This window comes from Chamaea fasciata, unplaced genomic scaffold (genome assembly GCF_029207755.1).
Source record: "Chamaea fasciata isolate MVZ Bird 193981 ecotype frontalis unplaced genomic scaffold, bChaFas1.0.hap1 SCAF_2, whole genome shotgun sequence".
Taxonomy (NCBI): domain Eukaryota; kingdom Metazoa; phylum Chordata; class Aves; order Passeriformes; family Sylviidae; genus Chamaea; species Chamaea fasciata.
Genome location: NW_027094087.1, coordinates 56,637,984 through 56,664,415, shown reverse-complemented (window position 1 = coordinate 56,664,415; position 26,432 = coordinate 56,637,984). Strand labels below are relative to the sequence as shown.

The following is a 26,432-nucleotide window of genomic DNA, read 5'->3' as shown; positions in this document are numbered from 1 at the left end:
TGCTTTTGTGTATTTACTCTAAAAAGATAGAGCATCATTATACAAAGTTATTTCCAAGGGATTTAATTTAGGCAGCTCACACAATACATGGAAAAAAAAATAGTATTCATGAGGCCAGGTTCTAGACTATGCTAGGGGAGCTGAGTTTCTTTCACCTGGAGAGGAACACCTCCCACCACCAAAAAAAAGGGCAGTATGTGGTATTTATTTTGCTCCACCACCACAATTCTGCACCTCTCCAGCTGTGATACTGTCAAGAGAAGGGCCAGCTTAACAAAGCCCAGCTGCCAAGACAGGAGGAGTGTGCACACAGAACTCCAAGCTGATGCTTTTCTGCCAGGGCTGCTGCAATAAATTCAATCCACTTGCACCAAGATACAGAAAGAAGAGTATCACACACTGAAAAACAGAGAAATAGGTTTTAATCAACACATCATCCAACAAACACGTCTGTTTAGTTCAGCTACCAAACACAAAAATTCTGTTTTAATTCTGCTTGAGGTCTTCAGCCTCCTCCTTCTAAAGCCTGCAAATTTTCTAGATATTGGGTGACAGCCTCTACCTCTGCAAACTCCAGTAGTCTGTTGATTAGCTTATCCAGTGCTTCTTTCCCACTTAGAATTTCCTATAAAAAAAGCAGAGAAAAGCATTACTGACTGTCCTTCAGCATTATTCTGAAACACCAACTACTCAAACCCCTGAAATGCACTTTGCCTGCAGTCCCTCCACTTGGTCATTCTTGCAGGTCCCTCCCACAAGAAAGCAGCAGTGGACAGCAGCAGGACATCAGGTGCCCGCCTGTGCAAGGCACATGGATCCTGGCAGTAACAAAAGCAGCTACTGCCCTGATTTCATGTAACCCATGCACTTAGATGAAAATTCCCTGCAAGAACCATCAAGGATTGAAGAACCTCATTCAAATACTGTTGTCCATGGCAAGAGTGAGGCTGTTTTGCAAGCAAAGCTCAAGTAACTTTTGTTAGGCAGTTTACGGTTCCAGTTTCACTCAAGAAAGATCCAAACACTAAGTAATGGACTAACAAAAGTCACTTTTATGCCATCATGGAATTATTTCCTCTGCCATGGTATTCTGCACTCCATTAACTATGAACCATTCCATATTCAGTATGTCCTGCATTCTCTGGAGTTACCCAGGACACCTGTGGGTACAGTTGGAAAAGTGTTGCTCCTTATGCAACAGCATTTACAGCAAACTGGATACCTAAGCCAAAATTGAGGGATCATCCTAAACTTTGTTTTTCATAAATTTAATACAAAAAATTCCATTATTGAGGTTTTTTTTCCAATTGTAAAAACCCCCAATAAACAGAATCATAGAATGGCCTGGGTTGGAAGGTACAGTAAAGATCACCCCGTTCCAACTCCCCTGCCATGGGCAGGAACACCTTTCACTAGACCAGATTGCTCAGAACTCCATCCAACCTGGCCTTGAACACTTCTAGAGATGAGGCATCCACAGCCTCACTGGGCAACCTGTTCCAGTGTCTCTCCATCCTCACAGTAAAGAAATTTTTCCTAATATCTTATCTAAATACACCCTATTTTACTTTGAAGCCATTCCCCCTTCTCCTGTCACTTACCTGCTCTCGTAAAAAACTCTCTCTTTCCTGTAGGCTCCCTTTGAGTACTGGAAGGGTGCAATTCGGTCACCCCAAAACTTTCTCTCACCCAGTTCGAACAATCAGTAAGATTCAAGCCATATATAGATATTTACTCAGAAACAAGATCTCAGATAATCTTAAAATGGGAACATTCAGTTTCAGTTTCTTTCAACTGTGACTTGTGACGCAAACATAAAAGCTTTTCTGGTTCTTTACTCCAGGATTAGGAGGAGGAAAGACTGGCCTAACAAAAATAAAAAAATCCTTCCAGTCAGGTTTTTTGGTTTGGATGTACTATGCTTCAAGAATCTCAAATGTCACTTGCTCAGTTTGGACAAAGGAGTCATGGATCTCATTGAGGATACATGTTTGGTTATTTTCCACTCATATAGTAGGAGAAAAACACACAGAGAAGTAGGCCAGTGAGCTACAGCCTGTGCCAGTAATCTCTATGACCACACAAAGGCAGGAAAGAAAGTTTAAGCTCTCTAAATCTAGTGCTCTTGTCAGAGCACAACTGGCTACTTTCTTAATATCTATCTATCTATCTATCTATCTATCTATCTATCTATCTATCTATATATATCTTAAGTTGTGCTTACTAAATTAATTTTTTCTTCTTATGGTAAACGTAAGTCTCTAAATACTCTCATAAGCCACCCTTACCTTGATATTGCGTGCATCATATGAGATCCTGTGGTCAGTGACTCTGTCCTGGGTGAAGTTGTAAGTACGAATTCTCTCTGACTGGGCTCTTGTTCCCAACTGCAGCAAAGCAGGAAAAAAAAAAAAATCTGTTGTGTTTTAAGAAAACCAAATACTTCTCTGGAACAGAATACTTAAACTGTAAAGGATCAGCCTGTTCCAACTATCATTGTGGTGGTTGCTGGCTTGGCACATGGGATTTTTTAAAATATTGTGGCATTACTGAACTGTATTGTTTATGATTTTGTATCACAGACCAAGTTTCTATATGCTCCAGCCCATTTCTATTCCAGCTCTGTAGCTGAACGAACCACGTAACCCTCAAAGGTCGTGTAAGGTACGAAAGTCCTTACTTCAAAAAATATACAAGTGGGGTTTTCCGGGGGGGAGGGGTTGTAGCTTCCACACCAAATAAGGAAAACGGGCTCCATTAATAACGGAAGCAGCAGAGTCGATGTGTGGCTATCGGAAATTAGCACTAAAAGAGACTCGGATTAAGAGTAAGAAGTCAAGTTACCCTCTAGTGGTGAAGTGTGAGAGTGCAAACAGCAGTTCGAACTTGAAGCAGAAACCCAAATGTAGCACTGTTGGGGTTAAACACTTCACTAAACACTGTGGTCTCCACTAAAATGGAGAATTAAATGCTAAAAAAGGCTCAGAGAAAAAAATAGGTGTCTATTTCCGTGGACTTTGGTGAAAATTTCATCTGCACTCAACATATGTATTTTAGAACGCAGAATTTCTTGAATAAATTCTGAAACATCAGGAAAGGTAATTTACTTTTGCCTGATTTTCCACACTAGTCATATAAATCTAAAACTAAAACTAAAACTAAATATAAGTCCTTTATGCAGCTTTGAAGGCTCTCAAACTGGAATTAATAACAAAAGATAAATGGCTCACTGCTTACAATGATGGGGTTAATAATCCCCAGGGACAATACGCTTAAATGTAACTTGAAATAAGTGATTAAATAGCTGATCTGGAAAATCTGGAGTACTGGTAATTCTCTAATTCTGAAGCATTCTTATTCCAATAGATCACTGATAGAAGTTTGATCCACAAATGGGAAAGTACTCAAAGAATGGGAAAAGAATAACAGGACATTTCCAGAGAAAAGCACACTTTGCAGCCTAACTTGAGGTAACTCTTCCAGAGGCTGTTTCTTCCTCAAAAGGTTACCTAAACTGTATCAAATAAACTGCTACTTAATTGCATAGTGGCAGGATTGTTTATTTACTTGCTTCTCTCAAAAGCTCTGTATGGCCTTAAAACACTCTCCTTTAGAAACTTCTAAGAACTCATGATCTTATTTTTAATTGAATGCAACTTTTTACTGTTGCTTAATTTGTGTAACCCTGGCCTTAACGGGGGCATTTAGTACACAATGTTGAATTTTCCCTTTTGAAAAAATTCAGCCAGTCTTCTGACTCTTCTTTCCAGCCACAGTTGATGTCTCTTTTCATTGCCTGAGAAGTCTACAATAGCATTGAACTGGGCTAAGTAAAGGCAGATTTACCATTTTATAGTACAAGACTCCCCTCCCCTGTAAGCACCCCTAGTTAGACATACACTCTCACTTGCCCTGTCCCCAAAGAGTTCAGAAACAAATATACAACACAATACCCTCTCGAGATGTCAGGCACCACTTGTCCTCACCTGCAGTTTCCTGGCACTCTGCTCTTGGCTGAGCTGCTTTTCAATGACCTGCTGGTAGAGCTTAGCTCTCAGTGTCCGCAGAGCTATTTCCTTGTTCAGCTGCTGTGACCGCTCCTGCTGGCACTCAACTGCCAGTCCTTTACAGAGGCAACCAAGAGCCCATTATAACAAAGAACAAACAAGCTGAATTAATTCTAACACATTAGGCAAATGAAACCTACTGGAGTGCTGGTTTGTAGGGCCTTTCAGCTGTAGGATAAAAAGACATTTTAACACACTGGCCAGAACCATTAGTGCGTTTTTAAACTTGTCACAGCTGCACCGGGGGGCTTTGTTCTGTGCTACAGAAAAGTCAGGGATATTTTAAAATTTCATGAAGCAAACAAGTTTCTGACATTGCCTCTAGAAACTGGGTTCACCCCAATTAGCTGTCATATGTTAAAAATGCAATTTGAACAGTCTACAACAGCATGTTTAAAAGAATGCAACACAAGTTTTTGAAATCTTAGTCCAGAAACGTTCTTGGAGACTGGAAAATTCATTACTCTAGGAGAAAGGAGTGCCTGACCAACACTGGTGAGTCTTAAACTTAATTATGAAAAAAGAGATGAGATGAGATGAGATGAGATGAGATGAGATGAGATGAGATGAGATGAGATGAGATGAGATGAGATGAAGCAAAGGTCTTTAAAAGAAATTTATAACTTCTCATTTGATTTCTGAAAGAAAAAGGCATATAGGGAACAGCTGTTCTCAGGTCACTACTGGTATTTCCCATGCCTGAAGTGATTCTGCATCTGTACAGAGAGAAGCACATTCACAATCAGAAGATTGCTTTCAATAAAACAAATCTCAAAAAAGACAGAGTGCTCCAGTCTACACAGTACCTTCCCATCAACAGACATTTTCTATACAACATATGGTAGCATTACCTAGTATTGAATGAAAATCTTCAAGCCTTCTTTTTAATCAGTCTTGTAACTACACAGATTCCAGCTAGGCTGAGCATGCCTTTGCTTGCCAGCAGCCATTACTGTTGAAGGTTCAGAGCACACAGAGCAAGTTATTTACATCTTCTACCCCATCCGTCCATTTGTCACCCTCCATTTGTTTTCCATCCCTCAAAGACAGTGTATTGATGAAACACTCCCTCTGAAGACAGAACTGGCATAATCACTGTTCCTCTGGTACGCAGCCCCTCTCTCACATTGCCTGGCTATAAGAGGGACAGAACCAGAAAGGGCTACTTCTCTTTTTCTGGTATAAGGCCCAGCCCTGCAAGAGACAACCTGCAGGATCACAAGCTTCCTTTTCAAGATGTAGATTCAGTGTGATTAAAAGTACAAAGTACAACCAGACTTACCTGTAGGAAGGTGCACAATCCTCACTGCACTATCAGTTTTGTTAACATGTTGCCCTCCTGCTCCTCTGGCTCTGAATGTATCTATACGCAAATCTTTGGGATCCACTTTAACGTCAACCTAGAATCAAAGAAAATTACTACTTCCATCTCATTCTAAAAATATTTGGATGTCAGTGACATTCAGCATTAATAAGAAATCATTTCTCAAAAAATTGCTCCTTTACAACTGTTTCTAAGTAACAGTCATAATCATTATAATTTTAAAAACTCAGTGTCAAACATCTCTGTAAAGCAAATGATGCCTTAAAGATTTCACTTAGTTTTTCAAACTCTTACTCCAGGTCCTTCACAAAACAAGGTATGTGTGTGTGTGAAACAAAACAAAATCACTGTTTTGCAAAACCACTAGCTTTGGCAGAGAGACAAAGAAATAAGCAAATATTTAAAAAACACTTCTAAACAGCAGTGCAAGGATCTTCTTCATGAGTTACGACTGAATGATTCTTGCAACAGTACTTTGAATCATCTGAGGAGAAAATAGATATATCCAGATCCATCCAATTAAGGATTGCCACACTGGAAACAGGAGTCCATGATGACCTGGATCATAGTTAGAACTCAGTGGATAGGAAAGGAACATTCAGATCTGATCACTGTTGCAAGGAAAGTATTACAAAGAAGCAGGAGAAGGTGCAGGAAAAGCCTACAGGATCTGGTTTTGTTTATTTTGGATGTAAATTGGTGGTCTAATTGGTGGTCAACTGTCAGTACCAGTGAGATCTCAGACAAACTAGCCAACACACTCATTCACATTCAAAGGAGACTATCCTTCATTTATCAGAGAAGGACACCAATAATTTAAATGAAACAAACAAAAAAAAAAATCAAAATGATGCACAGCATCACATTACAATGCAACACTGATTATTTTCTTGGATATATTCTGTGTCTTAATATGTGATGCAATTTAAAACTGGCTTACTCATAGCAGTGAGCCTTGTGAGTGTTGGGGCTGGAACACTTAATGAAATGATCACTCACTTATGTGCCATTTCAGGCAACAGCAAATCTCTGCAAAGTTGTTTCTGATGATCCAGTTATACATGTAAGGTACAGAGCCAAGAGCTATCACCTCCCAGAGTCAGAGCACTTGCAGTTCATTTGCTGGGACTTGCACAAAGCACTTGGTTATCAGTGAAATCTCCAAAACAGTAACATGGTTTTAAATAACACCTGCTGCAATGCCAAAATGGGTGAGCTGGGGTTCAGCACCAGCTTACCATGCCACAGAACAGTTTACCTCCTCTGGCTGAGGGAGGACAATGACTGACATTGTCCCAGTGTGAATACGCTGCATTCTTGACGACAGGCCTGTCTCAGGGATTCGCTGGACTCGGTGAGTCCCTCCTTCATATTTCAGATGCCTGTAGACATTCTCTCCTGAAATATGAGCAGCAGCATGATGCAAGCCTCCTGGAGGGACAAACAGTGTGTGACAAATACAGCAGAGAAACACTGCTTTCAATTCCATTGTCTTGGTGGAATCTCTGAAGAGCTGCTGTACCTATCTCAGCTGGCGTATAGTTCACGATGTCAAAGGTCCAATGTTTGTAGTCGGCATAGTTCTGGTACATCTCAAACATTTCTTTAGTGAACTGTTGGCAGATGTCCCCTAAAAATTAAAAGGCATTACCACATAAACAGCAGTTTTTAGATTTAGCTGCAACTCTAACCCCAGTCATTAGGCAGGTTAATGGGGATCTTTAGAAAGTATTATTTTATGCCAATAAAGTATAAAAAAAGCATTAAGAATAACCCATAAGAAGTTTAATGAATTTGGATGGAGGTTGGAAGTAATCTTCACTGTAGGGGCTTTGCTGACCTCCAGTTGTTCTGCCAGCTGTCACTTCTAATATGACAGGACTTCCATCATATTTTTCCTTTGGCACTAGAAGCTGGAAAAGCTGAAAAAAAAAAAAAAAAGAAAAGAAAAGAAAAGAAAAGAATGCCATTATCGCCTTCATGACCCTGGGTCTTCTCAAATTTACAGCCAGCCTTCACAACAGCCACAGCCTGAGCACACACACAACCACTGATTTCCTTTGGCAAGCTAGTTAAGTAGGACTAAAAACTGTCCAATGACCATTCCAACTCAGTGCAGTCAGTGTGGAAATGCAACATGCTAGTGCATCCACATGAAAGCTAGCTGAAAATTCAGTCCTGCCAAGTGAGGTGCCAGGTGGCCCACCTCAGCCCCAGCTGAAGGCGAAGTTATTAGCTAACCCAACCAATCTTTACATTCATCTTATTTTTCAGAAAGTCACATTTCATATTATTTCAGTCTGAATACAGAAATAAGCCCAAACACAGTGCTCTCCACTGAATTGCTTCAACTTCTTTGCTTATATTTTCCCAACTCTTCAGCTGTCAGCTGAAGAGAAAATGAAGGACTGCAAGTTCCAATCAGAAATACTTCAAGAGTGCATGCTCCACTGCCACAAAAGCTACTAGGATGTCATGTCATGTCTTACTTGCACAGACTCACCACTTTCTTAATCCCCTTCAGCATTTGCAGACAGACAAGCAAGCAAGTGAAATGACTCAATTAATCATCTTCTAAGACACAATTGTCACTAAGAAGCTTACTAATAACTAATGTTGCCACTTCTTTTCAGGGAGAATACAGAAGCTGGACTTCTGTTTCATTAAACTCAAGTGTCACAATATATTGGTAAGATCATAAAGAAAAGGTTTTCTGACATCTTTATTTACAAAGCTGTAAAATTTTACCTCAGGCTCACCTTTCTGCACAACATGTTCATTTTTTTATCCAGGCTTTCCTTCTCTTCTAAGGCAAGTTGTAGAAGTTGTTTCTCATCTCTGCTGTCTAGCTCTAAATTCCAACAACAGGAATAGATGTTAGCCAACCTCACCCAGAGCAAATTACAACACAGCTGTCCAAAGACGTGCACTGCAGCACAAAAAAGCTTGTAGTGTTTTGCCAGCATGAAATACTCAAATAAGAGCAGCCTAAGCTAGGATGGACATTGCTAACTCAATGATCATACTTTGCAGGGATGCTAGAAGGAGCAGCAGATATTTTACCTGTGTTTAGACTGCCCCTTCCCACATTTTAGAGCTTACTAACAAACCATGACACATTCCCAGGTAAAGAAGCTCCAAGCCTCTTCAACTATGGAGGCTCCAGCTTACAGCAACAAAAAATGCTGATCAGTTAGCAATAGATTACACACTAACTAGAAACTTGGAAGACAGCCGGAGTCAAGTGGAAAACCTGCCACTGCTGAAACAGGGAACCAACCCCCTCTCCTTTTCATCTTTCTTCCCACTTTTCTACTCACCAGAAAGTGAAACAATTCAACTCACTGAAATTAAAAAAGCAAGTCTGGTTGAATAATTGGAGGTTTTTACCATGCCAAGTTGGTTAACTAGATTTAAATTACAACTGGACGATTACCAACACAAATGAGGAGGGAATGGTTGAAGCCAGCTTTGAGCAGCTGGGATCAAGAGTGAGGGAACAAAGCATCAAAGAGGAGGTGAAAACCCTCTGCCTTGTGGCCAGCACAGAAACCACAGGTTTGTCTCAGATGCAGTATAAAACTGGACTCTCAATCACTTCTAGCTGGTCCTTTATTGATCAGTTAGATAAACAATATCAAATTAACCACTGTCAACAGCGCTGAGAGATGGTCTGGTGGTGACCAACGAGCTTAAGGCTCAAAGGATTGGTATCCCATTCCTACCTCCCTGCAAAACAGAAATCACCTAACCTACCTTGTGACTCACATCACTAGAGGGAAACTGGGAAATATTTTTCTGCTTCACTGAGCTTTGCAAATATAAAATCCTACATCAATTGTCAGGAATTCAGATACTAGAGAGAAAAGGGTCAGTTAGGGAGCTAAGTGGAAAACAGTGAAGAGCCAAATGAAGGGGACATCCATATTTTAACTTGGTCACAGGATAAATGGTACAGACAGAATAATTCAGTTCTATTTAATTAATTTATTGGCTGTAATATTTTACCATTCTTTTCCTCTTTCAACTACAACTCACTCCAAACCTCCACATCATAATTTATGGAATTAGAAAAATTCTTCATTATATTCATTTGATCCAAAAACAGCCTTTATAAGTCGAAATACAACTTTTCCAGAGTTTTCTTAATATTTTTTAATTCTTTCAAGAACATTTCTTTTTCAGCATTAAAATTTTGTACCTTGTCTCCTTCACTCTTTCTCCTCTTTTCTCCAGTGAAGAGAACTAAAGAGGGTTGAGGATTAAAATATTTCAAATAACAATTTTTTTTTGAAAAGCACAAACATCTATTTATTTTTAAAACTAAAGTATACAAATGTTCTGTACCTGTCTAAATAAGTTACATTTACATCTTCATTTCAGTATGGCTCATACTGTTTTGTCCACACCCCTTGGCTATCTCTGAAAAGTATCATGAACTTTTGTCCTTCTCCATTTACGCTGCTGGGTAGTGATTTCTCCTGTCCTTTGATTTCCCCCTCCTTCACTGCTTTAATGTAAATTCCATTCTCTCCACAGGTCAGTGTTTCCCTCTCTTGGCTTAATACTTACCACTGTAGCAGAATGGACGCCATTTTTTCCTTCCTACTCTGTGCACCTCCTCACACTTGTAACAATGCTGGGGTTTTTTGTTGTTGTTGTTGTGTTTTTTTTCCAAATGTTGCACCATTACTTATTTTGTAAATTCTTTTATTAATTCCCTGTGTACTTTCTTATTCCTAAATGGTACAAAAACCAGTGAGAATTTTTAATTCTTTTTTACCCCAACTTCTACTGTAGCAGACTATTGAAAAACAGCAGCTTTTTAAACAACTGTCATTATTTTAGCCCTTAAAGGACTCCCCAAATATTTTTAAAGAAATATTAGCTTTTGCCATTTAAATTAGAAGCTGACAAGTCAGAGCCTAATGAAAGTTCATGTCATTTGCTCAATAAATACCACTGAACTGGTCAGATGGAATCCCATTTTAAATAACACGGCTGAGGTCTGCATCCATCAAAGGTTTAAGGCTCACTAGTTTTTTTTCTTCAGTTCAAACTGCTCTCAGTTCAACCAAAAAATAGCCTCAAAATGCACGCTCCCCAACTGTTTCTGTTAGATGGATATCCCTGAGCTTCCAGTCAATCCCCACTCTCCCAAAATCACCATATTAAGACCTCAAACTAAAGTGAGGTGAGATGAAAGACAGAAGGATGTGCCTGGATGCAGAAAGCCCTTGCAGCACACAAGCTCCCGGGAGCAGAGAGGACCGGGGAGTGTTCCAGGGCTGGCTGAACTTACTCACAAGCTTTCCTCAAAGGCTGGGCAATGAAATTTATCACAAGTACAGCTGCTGTTCTGAAGCAAGCAAGTAGATGTGTCTTCCTTTACCTGTGCACATGGCTTCTAACTCCTGAGCTTCTCTTTCGGCCTCTTTGATTTCTTGAAATGCAGCTGCAATGGGGGACAGATCAGCACATCTTCTCCTCAGGGTTCTTTGCTCAAAGTCATTTAATGAGTCTGCACTTAATTGATGACTAACCTGCTGGTACTCCTTGCTTAGAGTCTCCAGATACTTCTGCACAGCCTCATGCTTCCACAAAGCTTGAGAATTCTGATGGTTCTTCCTGTGCTGACTGTTAAAAGACAGAGTGAATCGAGCTGTGTCCAATAAAGGCTTTGACCTCCAAAAGCCATGGTTGTGCAGTCTCACAATGCAGCCTATCTTCTTTGCAACAGGAGGGAGAAGACAGCTGTCAAGTTGGCTGTGACAGCAGCAATTGGCAAGCAGGCTCTTGAAGAGACAGACCTTTTGGAAAGGTTTCATTTTGTTACTTATTTTTCCACCACCTGAAATTAAAAGTACACAGTACATTGACCAGTGCTATTATCTAGAAGAAGAAAGCATTCTATTTAAAAAAAAAAACCCACAACAAACAAACACAAGGACAGTATCAAGCCCATATCCTGGTTTGATTACACCAACACAAATGCAACTGTCATGGACAAAACTATTCCTGTTTTAGTCCCAGTTTAAACCAGAACCTCTTATCACCACCACTGTACTGACTGAGTACTTTTACTACAGAAAAGCTCCTGTGGATGAGGTTTTACAGGCAATAGCTTCATTCTGCCATATGTCTCATTGGAAAAATCCAACCCTTTCATGCCTAACTGATGAAAGAAAAATGTTGCTGAGAAGACAAATCAATACTAGAGGTAAAGAATTCTATATGGAGAATGTAAGAAATATCCAGAATTATGTGCCAAATTATATCCACTACTATAAAAGGAGGACATTAGTAGATGACCATACAACAGATCAGTCAATAGGACTGCAATGCACTTAAAAAAATCACTCACTCTTATATGAAGAAGACAGGAGACCTGCTTTATGTGCTTTATGTCCCTTCTATATTCCTTATTGTGATATATTTACACTTAAGCAACATAATATTTTCCATCCAAAAAGTAAGAAGCAGGTACTCTGAAATACAACTCCTGTATTTTTCTGAGACACCTGGCCTACAGTTTTATAGGACCCAGGCTCCCCTTAGCACTACTGTTGCTCTATGAAAGATCATTTCCTCTACATTTTATATCATCAACATTGCAAACTACGTTATGAATTACTACTGTGCTCTAAAATTTTATATTGGAGTGCAAGGCTCTGCCAGGAAGACTAAATTGAGCACACTTATTCTAGGACTACACACACAGAAAAGGTTTAACATACAAAGAAGCATTCCTAGTAACCCTGCCAGTGCCATGGTCCCATCTGCCCACTGATTTTTTTAAAAAAGTGGATTCTGAGGAAATAAGAGCATGAACCTCTTTGCAACAAGAGCTGGAAAAATACGTTTGTTTCCTGACACAATTATTTTTTACTCATCAGTGACAAGACCTTTTGTGCATCTTCATGAATTTTATTAACAAATTACTGTGACACTCTACTCAACTCACCCATTATTCTCACCTATTTACTTTCATCCATTTGTCCACAACGAAGAAAGAGCAATATGCAGTAAAACCAGAAGCACTGCATCTTGTGTGAATGCTTGTTTTACCACCTACAGAAGGAGGCAAGGACCTTTATTCTACTTCTGTACCTCCCCAGATTCCCCAGCCAGCAGGTGCTATCGAATCCACAGCAGCAATTTGAAGACTGCTTTAATGTACAGAAAGCAAATTATACCCCTCCTGGATTGCCATAGTGACTACAACCATCGCAGAGGGATCCTGTTCCCTTCACCAGGAACACAGCAAAAGGCACAAATCAGGCTCAGCATCTATGATCCTGGATTTAGGCATGAGTGGACTCAGTCCCAAAAGACCAGAAAAGATTCATTCTGCTGATGGACTTGAACTCGCTCCAGATCAGCATGGCCTGTTGTTGCTTGGCTAAGTGCTGACCATCATCGACTCAATTTTAAAATATTTATGTTATATTTTATTTTAATTAATTCATTAAACATATTAATTACAACCATCTAGCTAATTTTTAGTGGTGTAGTTAAGAAGCAATGTACTCAAATAAAAACACGTTTGTTGTATTGTTTTGCCTGAGCTCTCAGAAATAAAATTCTTGGGAAGAAAAGAAAAGAAAAGAAAAGAAAAGAAAAGAAAAGAAAAGAAAAGAAAAGAAAAGAAAAGAAAAGAAAAGAAAAGAAAAGAAAAGAAAAGAAAAGAAAAGAGTAATGAAATGACAGACCTTTAAGGAAATCAGAAGTTTCAAAATAATTTTGCTATGTTAAATAAAAAAGGTACCTTCATCTAAAAGAGGGGTTGCCACACCACATTCGTGTAAAAATAAACAGACATACACCTTTACAGAGCTATGAGCATTAGATGACCTATTAAATGATCTCCAAACCAGATTTTAATAATTTTTTAATGTGATTAAAACCACCTCTCGTGCACATCAAAAATCAGTAAGCGAAAGCAACAACTGTAATAATTATTTTTTAAAAATTAACATTTCAAGACAGGAAAGAGTTCTCAATCTTGCGAACTCTTTCAGAGTTTATAAAATGCATTTCTAACAACCAAAGATGCTACCGGCATGGACACGGCAGGAGGAGCTACTCCAACGCACACCGAGCGGATCAGGAACTGCCCGAGGTCGCGCCCCGGGAGCACCTCACACACACACACACACCTCTGCCTCCGCCACGGCCGCCCCGAGCAAAGCCCCCGACAGCCCGGCCAGCGGCGGGGCTCCCGGGGCAGGGGAAGGCAGGAGCGGGCAGCGAGAGGAGGCAGGAGCGGGCAGTGGGAGGAGGCAGAAGGGGGCAGCGAGAGGAGGCAGGAGCGGGCAGCGGGAGGAGGCAGAAGGGGGCAGCGAGAGGAGGCAGGAGCGGCCTGCGAGAGGTGGGAGCCCGGCAGGGCGCGGGCGGCAGCGCGGGGGCTGCGCTCCCCGGTAGGCGCGGCGGGGCTCCGGCACTCACCGTCCGCAGGCCCGAGCGCCGCAAGGATCCCGGCCCGGGCCGCGGGGCCACGGCAGACGGGAAGTGCAGCGGGCGCACTCCCAGTCCCAGCATGCCTGCGGGAAAACGCGCTTCCCGTCTCCCCGCCGTCACCGGCGCCGCGCGGCAGCGCCTGAGCCACGCCGGCGGCAAAGGCAGCCTCCGCCTTTCCAATCTGGCTAGTAAAAGATTAATTTCAGAGAAATCTGAATAAAATAACATTAAGCTCCGCTTTGTGTCGAAGCTCACTATTCAATTTTATTTTAAATGAATTATTACTATGCCACTACAGGCAAACAAACTATGAATAAATATTGCCATTCTGATTATGACTGTGCTAGTTAGTTGCAGCTTCCTCATAAAGCATGCTTTAAAACATACTATGTATGTGAGCATTTTAAAAGCTATTATTAAACATTATACCACTACCTCCTTAAGAAAAAAATTTAAAATACTTAAGCAATTTTTATATGCCTATAATCACCAAAATACCCTTCTTCCCAAGTACTGTCCTTCTACTCTCTCTCTCTCTCTCTCTCTCTCTCTCTCTCTCTCTCTCTCTCTCTCTCTCTATATATATATATATATATATATATATATATATGGTGAAACTTTTGTATTTGGCATCACTGGGATTTGGTGTGGTAAATATTGCAAAAGACTGAAAACGGGACCAATCAATGGGTAGCATTTGGATCAAACCTCAGTGCCTGAATGACAACTAACCGCTGGTTTAGACCTGAGGACAGCTTCTGGCTCTGCTCCACCTGCGGGGACAGGAGACAAGGCAGACATGGAAAACCACTTCCAGAGAACAGGACCCACCCCAGAGCTGGTCCAGTCTTCAAAAGGGCCACAGCAAACAGCACCCCGAAATCTTCCCCAGGCCTGAGCCCACAATGATGTGCCATTAGAGAGATGCTATCAGCCAGACGTCATCCCCGTTGTACCTCACTCTTCTTCCACTATGACTTCTGGGACTTGGTGAAATGAAATAATAAAATTATACTTGCATTGGTACTCTAAATATGCAACTTGATACTTCAAAGTATTGGGAAGGTACTCTCTGGGAGGACAACCAAGAACCTAACAACCTGAAATTGCAAGTAGACCTCGTGTTCCAAAACTGGTTTTAAAAAAAGAGGGTAGACCAAGGAAATCAAATTAGCTTTGACTCCAGCCAGTAATGGTTCTTGCATTAAATCCTCTGATTAAACATGATCATGTTCAGTTTTTATTATGCCTTGTGAGTGAATGTTTTAACTTAAGTGTGAAAATAGAGACTAACACAGTCCTGCTCCCTCCCTACCAGGCAGCCAAACACGCAGGGGCCACACAGCCAACACAAGGGCTGGACTCTGTGCAGTCAGCAGGGTTGCCAGGGACCATCCACAACAGGACCTGTCCATGTATCTCATATTCAAAACTTGTAGGATACACACTTTCCCTAAGTTTATCGTGTGCTTTTAGACTGCAATATGAGAACTGAGTATGAAGGATGTGAAATCTGTGCTTCTACCCCTCTTATTTTGACGCCTTAAAACCTGCATGGCTGAAGCAGCAGCTGCTGATGTAGCTGGTGAAGACCGGGGTGATGGGGCATGGGCTATTTGGGGCAGGGTGCCACCACCTTCCTCAGCAGCCCACAGTGACATTGGGTGCAGAAGGGAAGAGTGGCAGCAGGAAGACAGCTGGGCTCCCAGGCTTCGGGATAGATATGGAGGTCCTGTGCTTGAAAACCTGGCACTCTAAACCTGCCAATTTAGAAACTGGAGGCAAAGGGATGGCTCATCAGACAGAACAGGCTCCAGGCCATACAACGTGCTTGTCTTGAAGGCAGGTCCATACCCACGCAGGGGCCCTTCTTCACCCAGGGGGCCCTACCTGGGTTTAGTGGTGCACGGGTATCGCCCTGCAACTTCCACAGGAGCAAAGTGACACACACGGCAAAAATAGCAAACTTGTTACAATGTATGTAACACTTCAATATAGTTCACCCACTTCATCCCAAACAGTTCAGACTTCTGAAATCTTTCTGTTTAAAGGAAAAAATGGTGACAGCATCATACGTGTCTTGAATACAGTCCTGTTTATTAACAAAGCCTGTAGAGAGAGCTTTGTTTTGCCCAGCACAGTGGGATTAAATGACAAGAAGTTTTCTTGACTGCGGTCCCAAACCTCACTTTCAGTTGGAGCTCTGCCTTCCCACAAAGCTCATTTCTTTGTTTATTCTCTCCCAGCTAGCCTACAAACGTTTCTTTTACTGCTTCCCTGCTTTCCTTTTCTTGCTGCTTTTAACACAGACTTTTAATATGGACACATCTAGATGCAAATTGAACCCCTGCCTCTTATTTGCAATTTGCCTACTTTCAGACAGCATTCCTTCCAGTGTTTGGACTATCAGGAAACAGAGACCTTTAGCTATCAAGAACAGCTTTATTCCTTCAGATCAAAGGTCCACCTAGCACAATATTTGTCTGACGATTCTCCACGATGCACCTGTTTACCATTCAACCCAACCAGAGGCATAACATGTCTTTTTGCTAAGACAGAAACTAGGGTTCATAGAGTCAAGGCTTCAGCTCGTTGTTAAAAGTGCTGAAGACATGCCATGGTACAAACAGGCTCTGAAAATGATGCTGCAGAGCAAAGCCAAGGCTGTCATCCCTGTCAGTAATACCCCTGTTCTGTAAGAATTGGATACCCAATGCAGCACTACTACAGCATACAGCAGAAAGAAAAGTGAATTGGGTACTGTGTGTGGAATACACACATACTGTGATCAGTGACTCCGCTGACTGGCATCATTAGAAGTATTCCAGATAAAAAAAAGTGAGAAATAAATACAATAGAGAATATTCCTTATGTCAAACCATACAGCTAGACAGATTAACAAAACAATACAGAAACCAACAACCATTCACAAAAAGTGTCCATAAGCTGATGGCTCCGCTATAAAAACTATAGGAAAGCATATACTTTGTTCTCATCTTCGCTATTTTCATCTCAGGAAGCTTCCTAAACATACCACTTTTTTCTTTTTATTTCCCCCCTAATTAGTAGTCCTCAAGTGAGGTTGAAATCCAGGTTACTCTCTTTCAAAAATTGTCTACTCTCTTGTTCCCTCTGTTAGCTGGAAGGAAAGCAGCTACCATGTAATCAGCTTCAGCAAGGCTTGTGACTTGTCAAGGACATGCTGCTTGGGATCTTCAGTCTCACAGCCATCTACTTACCGAGCACCAAATAAAATATATTATGTACACCAATTTTCTAATTCACTCTTGTGAATTACTGTTTTGCACACACTTGCTTTACTTGGGGATATCTATCATGTTCATCATCTGCGACTGTGGGTGGGTAACCATGTTATTACAGAACTAAGATACTTTGAAATTAATGCCAAAATATAATTAATATTTTTAAAGGTTAATTATGTAAACTGAGATTTTAATTGCAGTCGCCTAGTTTATTTTCCCTGTAAGACGGTCTTTTTAATTGGTTGTAACCTTGACAGTTTAACCAATTTTCCTTCTAAGTAATGCTCTGGGCCGTGTAGCTTTAGTGCTCCTAGTAGTTGGTGGTTTTGTTTTTAAGAACGATTTCTGGGAATAACAAGAAAAAAAAAATAAAAGACCTTAGACCTCCTTCGGTGAAGGAGCCAAGCGATGAATAAACGCCGCTGTTCCACGGGCGCACGATGGTGTCGGGAAGTTTTACATAACCAACTGCTGAAGATGCCTTAATGCGACGGGAGCCGTCCCCGCTCACTCAAAGCCTGGCTGCCAAGTTTGCTGTTGTTTCCTTAAATACCAGCCAGGGCACTGCAAGCCCGCAGAGCTTCACCGAGCCCCGCCGCCGAGAGAGGCTGCGCTCCTTCCCAACGCCGCCTCCCTCCCAGGCTGGCGGCCAGCCTGGCTCTCCGAAGCGGCCGTTTGAGCGCTGCGAGCGGAGCGCTTCAGCCGCCACTCCGGGAATCGCACAGGGAATCACGGAGGGAATCCTCCCTCCCTGCCCTGGGGCCGGGCGGGCGGAGGGGGTGTCTGTGAGGGGGAGCTGCACTGCGCCTGCGCCGAGGGGACCCCGGCGGCCATTTTGCAGCGTCAGGCGGGCGGCGAGGCGCCCCGGCAGCTGCGCAGAGGGGCCCGGGGGAGCCGGCGGGGAGGGCGGGCGGCGCAGGGCTATGAGTTAAAGAGCCGCCGCCGCCGCCCCGCCGAGTTCGGGCTTTTCCTCCCCGGCATTCCCCCCTTCTCCCGTCCCTCGTACCGACGGCCGCCCCTCCCGGGCCGCCCCCACCCCCGCCAGCCGTGCCTGTCCCAGGGCCGCCCGCGCCATGCCGTCCGTGCCGCTGCCGCCCAAGGAGAGCAACCTCTTCAAGCGGATCCTGGTGAGCCACCGGCCCCGCTCCTCTCTCCTCCTCCCGCCGCCGCTTCTCCCTCCTCTTCCCTCTCGCACGCCGGCCTCGCTCGGTGCCCTCCGGGTCACTTCGCCCGCCGCCGGAGTTGGCCCCGGCTGAGCGCACACGGATGCGGCGGCCGCGCTCGCCCGGGGGGAGCCGGGCTGCCGTCGCCTCCTCGCCCCGGTTCGTCCCCGCTTCCTTCCTTCTTTCCTTCCTTTGTCTGAGGCCCGCCGAGCAGGCCGGGCGAGCCGCCCCTGCCCGTGTCGGCGGCCGGGAATGGCTGGTGTGGCCCCCGGCCGGGCGAGAGTGGGAAGGAGGGAGGGAGCCGGGCAGCCTCCGCGGGTCGCCGAGCGCCTTCCTCCCGCCCGCCGCGGGGACTGCGGGGCCAGCCCGGGCTGCGCCGCCGCTCCCCGCCCCGCAGCGCCCAAGGAGAAGAGCTCGAAGCGCGGTGCGAGCGAAGCAGGATTTGCTGTTGCTCGGTTGATTCCCATCTGTGCTTCATTTCCAGCGAGAGCGTCGGTTTTGCTGTAGGGACCGGGTTAAAAGTAGTTCGCTCGCTCAGCAGTTTTGAGTGTAGTTGAAGACATGTGGTGGATTGAAGTATCCTGCTTCTGTGCGTCCTTTGGAGGACTCGTCTCAACTCCTTTGTGCTGGGCGAATTCCGCCCTTTGAGACTTGATGGTGTAAAGGACGTTTAGTGTTGTGAGAAAACTTCGAAGAAGGAGCTTGCTTTAGCTGTGAGTTTCTAACTCAGTCACTGTATACTTTATCGTGCTAACACTTTATAGAAAGAAAAAGCCTCACTCCTCCTTCCCGAGACAAGAAAACACCACACTCCCCTTTTCCCGAACTTGCCAGTGTGGTAGTAACGGAGTTCCAGCCTGAACAAAATTGAGGTGTTTTGTGTCAGTTTACCACTCTGCAGGCAGAGGACGTCTGTGCAGCACACTAAGTAATCCTTCTGTCAGGCACAAATTTCTTTAGTTCTCTATGAATTGGTTAGGTAGTTTCAGTACTTAATGGCTCAGAGGTAGACGTTTGGGCTTCAGGAAGCTGAGCTCAGTGTGTGTGTAAGCGCCTGTGCTCTCTGTGGAGCTGGTGTGTCTCAGCAGGTGCTTCAGAGCTGTTTTCTTTTGGCTGCTTTGTGTAGTATGCAGGTTTTTTTAAAAAGCTGGTTCTTAATGGTGATTTGTTGCTTACTGCATGCTTATGGTATGCATCTTAGTAAGTCATTCTAGCACTCCTCTTTCCCTCTGCTAAAAATAAGTGACTAATATTAGAACAGTTAAGTGATTATTCTTACTAGCAGCAGACAAGTTCACAGTAGCAGCCACTTCTACAGTTTTGTTTGATTGGATTATAGAATGGCTTTTCTGGAGGTCATATTTTAGACAGGTTTTTTTTAACATTGAACAGTGGATAAAACTGTTGAAATTAGTTCTTAGGCAAGAAGGAGAGATACATAAAACTTCAGTGAAGTTCACACAGAAGTTGCTTTCTAAAACTTTCAGAAGCCTTTAACTGGTGCTGTGTAGTGGCCAGTTACAAAGTGTTCACAAAACTACTGGCTTGTCTCTTCATATAGTGTCACTTCTTGAAACTTAATTTCTAATAATTTTTTTTCTGGCTAGCTCAGACTCTTTCATGGTGCACTTCTTTCTGGAATACTAATATTGGCGCACTACAAATGGAACCCTTTGGTTGCTTGACATGTCTCAGAGTATTTTTGTTTAGTAGTATAGCTTGTGGTGCTAAAGGCTCTTTAATCAAACCAGCTTTTGCTTATTTTGGCACTGCTAGAATGTTTAAAATGCCCATAGCATCCCTAGTAATTTCAAAAATCGGGGGCAGGGGTTATGTGGGAGGCTGCATAATAAGACCCTACAAGCATGTAGTGATTTAATCACTTGGAATAGATGCAAGGAAATTGTACTCACATATTAAGACTAGTATTTTTATGAATGCTCTGCAGACACTTAGCAGTTGTGAAAGGGGAAACTCATTTGGAGATCATGATAAATCCTCCTCAGTGGCCTGGTGTGTGTCTGTAACACATGAGACAGGTTCTGAACAAGATGCCCACATAACAGCAAAGCTGTCAAAGCTGCCCTGCCTAGTGTGGCCTCTTGGAGTTCAGTGTCAGCTGGGAAGTCTGCTCAGGAAGCTGAGTAAATAGTCTTTAAGCCACATCAGTTCGTGTGCTTGCATGCTTGGCAATGCTCGAACAAGCTGACTTAAAACTAGCACTTAGATGATTAGGGAAGTAATAGCAATTGTAGCACTCGTGGCAACTTAGAAATGCTTCTTGTTTAGGGTGAAGTTTGGTATCCTGTTTTTGGTGTTTACTTCTAGTAAGCTTAGCCTGATCTTCTGTTTTGTGTATTTAAAACCGAGTTATAAACTTGGCTTCAGAGTATGTTTCAGTTTAAGCAGTTTTTTTTTTCCCTTCACCTAAGAATCCATACTATAAACTGTCCCAGAGTTATCTTAAACATTGACTTTATGGAATCAAATCAGCTGTGTCTGGACAGGGCATGGCAGTAGTCTTTGTAAGGAGTCCAATGGGCTTTAGAAGAAAGCCTTGGGGTTCTTCTCCTGCTTTCATGGCTCACTCGCCAGGTTGTTTTTGTTTTTAAGAAGTGCTTACTGTCTTCTAATAAGTGTTGGTGTCAGCCCAGGCTCATGCAGTGTACGGTATGCTGTGATGTTTGTTCCATGACTAATAGCACTGTGGATAGTATCATGCCTGTAAATTACTAATCCTTCGGTTTCTTAGCAAATTTCTCATATTGTTGCGGCCTAAAATAAGGTTTGCTGCTTTAATTGCAGCTGACTTCAACTAATAAGGCACAAAAAGTCTGCAAGTATATAGCCTTGCAGCAGTGAATTGTTGCTGCTCAGTTCATTCAGGCATGTATTTTCCAATTTCTAGGGTAAGGAAATGTTAGAAATTACTTGAAGTGCCCTGTCTGAGGACGTGTTCAATTTCTCTGTAATGTCCTTTTTGTTCTCCCACTTCTTCAATAACCTTAAGAGATTTATTCTTTGATAAAATACAAATATACAGGTGTTTGTAGGATTTCATTAAATTCTTATGCATAGAATTCTGAAAGCTTATTTAAAAATTATTTAATGAAATAATAATGGTTTATAAGCATGCAACTAGTCAGTCTCCTGGGAATGACGTGGGGCAGTTACTGAACTATTAAACTCGATAACTGGGAACTTATGTTTTCATGCTAAGTAGGGCTTCCCAAATGAGAAATGAGAGAAATGCCATCGCTGAGGTAGCCATTATTAATCCACCACTGCAGCAGTGGAGGTTTGAAGTCTCTTAACATTAAGGATCCCTTTTTTAAAAGGAAGGAGTTTGGAGCAGTCATTTAAAATCTTCTGGTGTAACTTAAGGCTGATGCTTGGTGTGGTTGTGGTTGCTGCTTGTGCTGCTGTGGATGGGGAGGAGTGGGGGCGGTTCCCTCCATAAGGACCTTTAAACGAGGTACTGAGGATGCCTGGCCAGCTGCAAACTGCTGAGCTGACAGAACTGTGCAGGGTGGATGCCAGGCTGGTGGTAACAGTCAGTAAGACTTCCATGAGGGAAAGTCACACTTCACGTTTGTCAGTGATTGGAGAGAGTCTCATTTGGAGAAGGGTTTATCCCAAATGGATATTCTTGGTTTAATTTTTCAAAAGGAATTTGTGAAGGTCATCGTGCAAGGCTCAGAAGGCAGGCTTCCATGGAATGCTGTGGGTTGTTTCTTCATTCTGGTCTTTTATTCATACTTTTCTTTAAAAAAATGATAATTTTTCAGAGTTAAGTCTCTTTGTGTGCTGGAATTTTTTTCTTATTTGGCTGTTTATATGGAACAGAACAAGCACTGAATAGCAAGAAGAGTTCAGTTCCAAGCTATTTGTGGCACAAAAAGTGAAGGCCACCTGAAAACTTCCATATTTTTGGAGCAAGTTGAGTCATAACAAGTAAAATTGGTTGTAGATGAATGTAAGACTTGGAAATCCTAATTTAATACAGACCTTGTATGGACTGTGAGATGGATTTGTGCAAGATTTGGGATTTTTAGAGGTATTTGAAGTCTGTGAAGACAGTTTCCCCTATACACTGAAAACTGGTGAGTCTTGGGCAAAGGAATATGTTATTTTGCCACTGCCCAAGTACCCTGTAAGTCTGCATTTGCAGTGCAGTGTGCTTTGTGCCTTCTCTTGGCTCCTCCCCCAAGCCTCCCCAAAAGGAGGAGTATGAAATTACCTTCTAGAGGGAGAAAGAACTTAACAGAAGATTCAGAGATTAAATAGGCACTTGTCTGTCTTCAAGCTATCACGATTCATTTTGATTTTGGTAGAAATGGTCGCTGCAAAGCAGCAGGCTCCAAATAGTTGTTACCGAAAAGGTGGTTTATACTGTGGAACCCTTTGCTGCGCTGCGTGATGTATTAGCCATATAAAAAGGTTTGGACACTTTGAGGGTGCATGGCGGGGACCCTCTTTACTCTCCTTGTGAGTGAAGATAAACCCTTTTGCTTGGAGTGTTGGGGAGGCACAAATGACTGGAGGCTGAGAACATTCTGGTGAAAATGCAGTAGAGCTTGTCTTACTCATAAGCATCTCTGTGCATCCAGCACTTGCATCTTACCTCTGGTGGCCTGGACCAGGTGTGTCTGATCTCAGCTCTGATCTGCTGTGATTCATGCAGGTTTTGGCTGAATCACTCTGTTCAGTGTGGAATGTCGAGGTAAAGTTAAAGTTGAAGGCTTGTGTTGGTGATTATCATGAACTTGCCTGAAGATGCCTAAGATATGGTAACATTTAAAGCCTGATGTTTATTTTACTGTGAATTGTATTAGCTCCCACAAAACAGCGCTGGTGTTCGTGGTTTCATTTACTTAACTGTTCTCACACACAGTTTCACTGGGTTGTGGAGCCACCGGCTTAGTTTGAGTTCTTGCTAAGCAAATTGCAATTCCTCCCTGGAGATGTGGCAGATTGGTCTCTTCAGTACTTCTCCACAAAGTGCAGATTGAAAATTAGTGGAAAATGCCTGTCAGGCCTACAACTTGTCTCATTTCTAGTGTTGCTGTTACGGTTTTTGCTTTGCAGGGGCACATATGTTCATAAACAGGAGAGAACTGTATTAAGTCAAGCAGTGTAAAAGTTACAAATGCAAAGTACTTGTCAGCAAGAGCCCTTCTCTGCTCTGTTTTCTTGTGTCTGCCCTTTTGAATTAAAGGATATTCTAGGAATTCAGATTGTATTGAGTGTGTGTGCGCAGCACGAAATTACACTAGGTCTTAATTTAAGGCAAGCTTACTGATAATAGCTTCCCCTTTTAAAAGAGGTGTAGTTTATAGGGCTGTTAAAGAGGTCTGTGACAATAAATGATGAAAAAACATTCTCTTATTGTGCATGTTTTTTTCCCATAATAAATAAAATACCAATTTTATTCTGCCAATACTAAAGAAAACAAACAGCAGTGATCACAACTGTTACTACCAACTGCATTATGTACCAAGTTTCATGTCTTCTGATGATTTGAACTTGAATAATTGTGAAAATCTGGTTAAGGGACAAAAATGCTGTTGTTGTATACAGAGTATCGTGGTAGTGAAAGCTTAGCACTTACCGTACCATGAATCCATTGATCAGAATGTTACCACCACGTAGTGCTGGCTGCTTGTTCTGTTGTACAGCAGTGTCTGTGTTTTGACCCAGCACTGGTCTGCACTGCTCAGTCCCCAGGTCTGGGGAAGAATGATGTGGCCTGTCCATTTGGGTTTTGGTCAGAAATGTGTATCAGTAATTTGATCAGCCCCAAAGTATCTGTCACACAGCTCACAGGAAAAAGGTGCTGATCAGAATCTGTGTCATTGATACCTCTGAGAATTTTTTTACTACTGAACCTGATCACCATTGTGACTGAGGGAGATTTCCAGCATATCTCACTTCCAACATTCTTTCCATAAGGCTTGATATGTAAGCCTTGTCCTTTTTCCCTAGGCTCTGCTGTTCCATGTTTAGTCCTTGGTTTCCTTCTTTAAGCAGGACTTCCATCAGTGTTACAGAGCATTGAGAACATGAGTAATTTTTTTTTTTTTTTAATGATTCCTAGGTGTTGCCAAAAAACCCTCCCGGAGTTCTACACCAAAATCTTGGCAACACGAACCAAGACACTACCTGGCAAGAGGAATGTTGAAACTGTGGAGTGCTGAGAGGTCTGCAGGCAGGATTATATGGAAGTACAGTAGCAGGGAAGACTAAAACAAATGATGTCTTAAAGAAGTCTTACTGAGGAGTGGCTGAGGGAGCTGTGATTGTTTAGCCTGGAGAAAAAAAGGAGGCTCAAGGGAGACCTTATCACTTGCTCCAACTGTCTGAAAGGAGGTGGTAGTGAGGTAGAAGTCAGTATTTTCTCCCAGGTAACAGGGCAAGAAGAAAAGGCCTCAAGTTGCATCAGGGGAGGTTTAGATTGGATATGAGGAAAGGACACACTTTCACACTGAAAGGACAATTAAGCATTGGAACGTGCTGCCCAGGGAAGTGATTGAGTCACCAACTCTGGGAGTATTTACAAAGGCATGTAAATACTGCGCTTGGGGACATGGTTCAGTGGGAATGTGACAGCTGGACTTGGCAATTAGAGAGGGCTTTTCCAACCTAGTGTTTCTCTCATTTGTTCTTCCAATAAAACTTGAAGCTGTATTTTTGCAGCTATGGTGAAATAGTTTAATTGATTTGAAATGCTTATTTTTCTTATTGGTGGTTCTGGTGCTCCATCATGTTTCTGGCAACGCAGCCTGTTGGTGTGGAGACCTGTCTTAACAGAATGTCGACTGGGCAAGTGGCATTCAGAGAATAACATTAAAATGTTGGTAATGGTTTGGATTTTGTGTTTGCTAAGTTCTTGTTGAGAGACAGCAGAACAGATTTTTAAATTGCAGTATTGTTGTGAAAGAAATTTCACATAGAATTATCGAGTAGGTTGGGTTGGAAGGGACCTTTAAAGGCCACGTAGTCCAACCCCTACCATTAGGAGTGACATCTTCAGCTAGATCTGGTGGCTCAGAACCCCTTGAATGTTTCCAGGAAGGGGTCATCTGTCACCTCTGTAGGCAACCTGTTCCAGTGTTTCACCACTATAATCATAAAAAATGTCTCACTTATGTCTAGTGTAAATTGATCTATTAGCATGAAAACATCACCCCTTAGCCTATCACAAGAGGCCCTGCTAAAAAGTTGTCCCCATCTTTCTTACAAGCCCCCTCTACACAAGCTCATCATCAGATGGGTCAGTGTACAATTTGGATGGAACTTCACTGCAGCTTTGTTACAGTTACAGACCATCTTAAACAATTAAATTATTAAGACATTGAAGCTGCTCAGAGAAGTTTGATTGCTGTGTTTAACACTGTTTGGTTCGATGCAATAGCTGTCCTCAGTCTTTGGATGTGATACCACTCTTTATCTAGTCTTCACATAAAAATGCTTTGTGAAATAATACATCACTTGAATACCTTCAGAGGCACTGGGGCCGTGGAGTGAGGAAGGGAATTGATTGTTGCAGCTGCAGTCTCTGAGTTGCCAGTTGAGATTATTTTTTGTTTAGATGACTTCTTGGAGGTGTTAATGTCTGAGATGATGGGATGTTCTTCAGCTATAAAATTGCCTAACTGTGTATTAGACTATGTATGTGAAAAGTAGAACTGTTCTCTTAATGCAGGGCCTTTTTCAAGGCAGCTGGTGCTATGTCTAGGGAGATGTAGTTTGTAAAATCAACCCTGCACTAACCTGATGTTGTAAATAGTTAAACATAAGTAAGATGTAAATGACATGATTGAGTAGTGATATGTGAAGTCCTTCTGTTTTACAAGTAATGTTAGTGATTCAGATCCTTGATTCTGTTTCTATTTAGTAGTGGAAGGGATTTTAGGTCTTTATAAAGAATGGCATCACACAAAAAATAGAATTTATGAATGGCTTTTGCTAAGTAGATGCAGCAAAGCATTTTAATACAGGAATCAAATTTTTTCTTGTTTTTCATTGTTGTATCCTTGTTGGTAGGATTTTTTACCTCTACCATCACGATTACTTCTCAGATGCAGTGCCAATTTGACAGCTGTGTAGAGGCACTTGATACTTAACTGAAAGTACACTAAATAGTATCTAGATT

At 42.3% G+C, this 26,432-nt stretch overlaps 2 protein-coding genes across 3 annotated transcripts in view; one reads left to right on the top strand and one right to left on the bottom strand.

Annotated features, from left to right (window-relative positions):
- Positions 1-404: 404 nt before the first annotated feature.
- MTRF1 (mitochondrial translation release factor 1) lies at positions 405-17,948 on the bottom strand. Its single transcript, XM_066176235.1, is given in 13 exon segments — positions 405-625; positions 2,289-2,387; positions 3,987-4,123; positions 5,350-5,467; positions 6,650-6,822; positions 6,914-7,021; positions 7,232-7,313; positions 8,151-8,242; positions 10,784-11,242; positions 13,840-13,868; positions 13,900-14,032; positions 17,499-17,904; positions 17,907-17,948. Coding segments are annotated over 13 exon segments (1,998 nt in total). The 3' UTR covers positions 405-505.
- Positions 17,949-17,974: 26 nt separating this feature from the next.
- NAA16 (N-alpha-acetyltransferase 16, NatA auxiliary subunit) overlaps positions 17,975-26,432 on the top strand; it is a 60,395-nt gene continuing 51,937 nt past the window's right edge. Inside the window, exon 1 of one of the 2 annotated variants that reach the window (XR_010719408.1) lies at positions 17,975-18,241. Coding sequence is in view for 1 of the 2 variants with exons in the window: in XM_066176234.1 (XP_066032331.1) it covers positions 18,188-18,241 (54 nt within the window). In the remaining variant the exon portion in view is untranslated. The remainder of the gene's footprint in view (positions 18,242-26,432) is intronic. The other variant, XM_066176234.1, reaches the window with a different exon arrangement.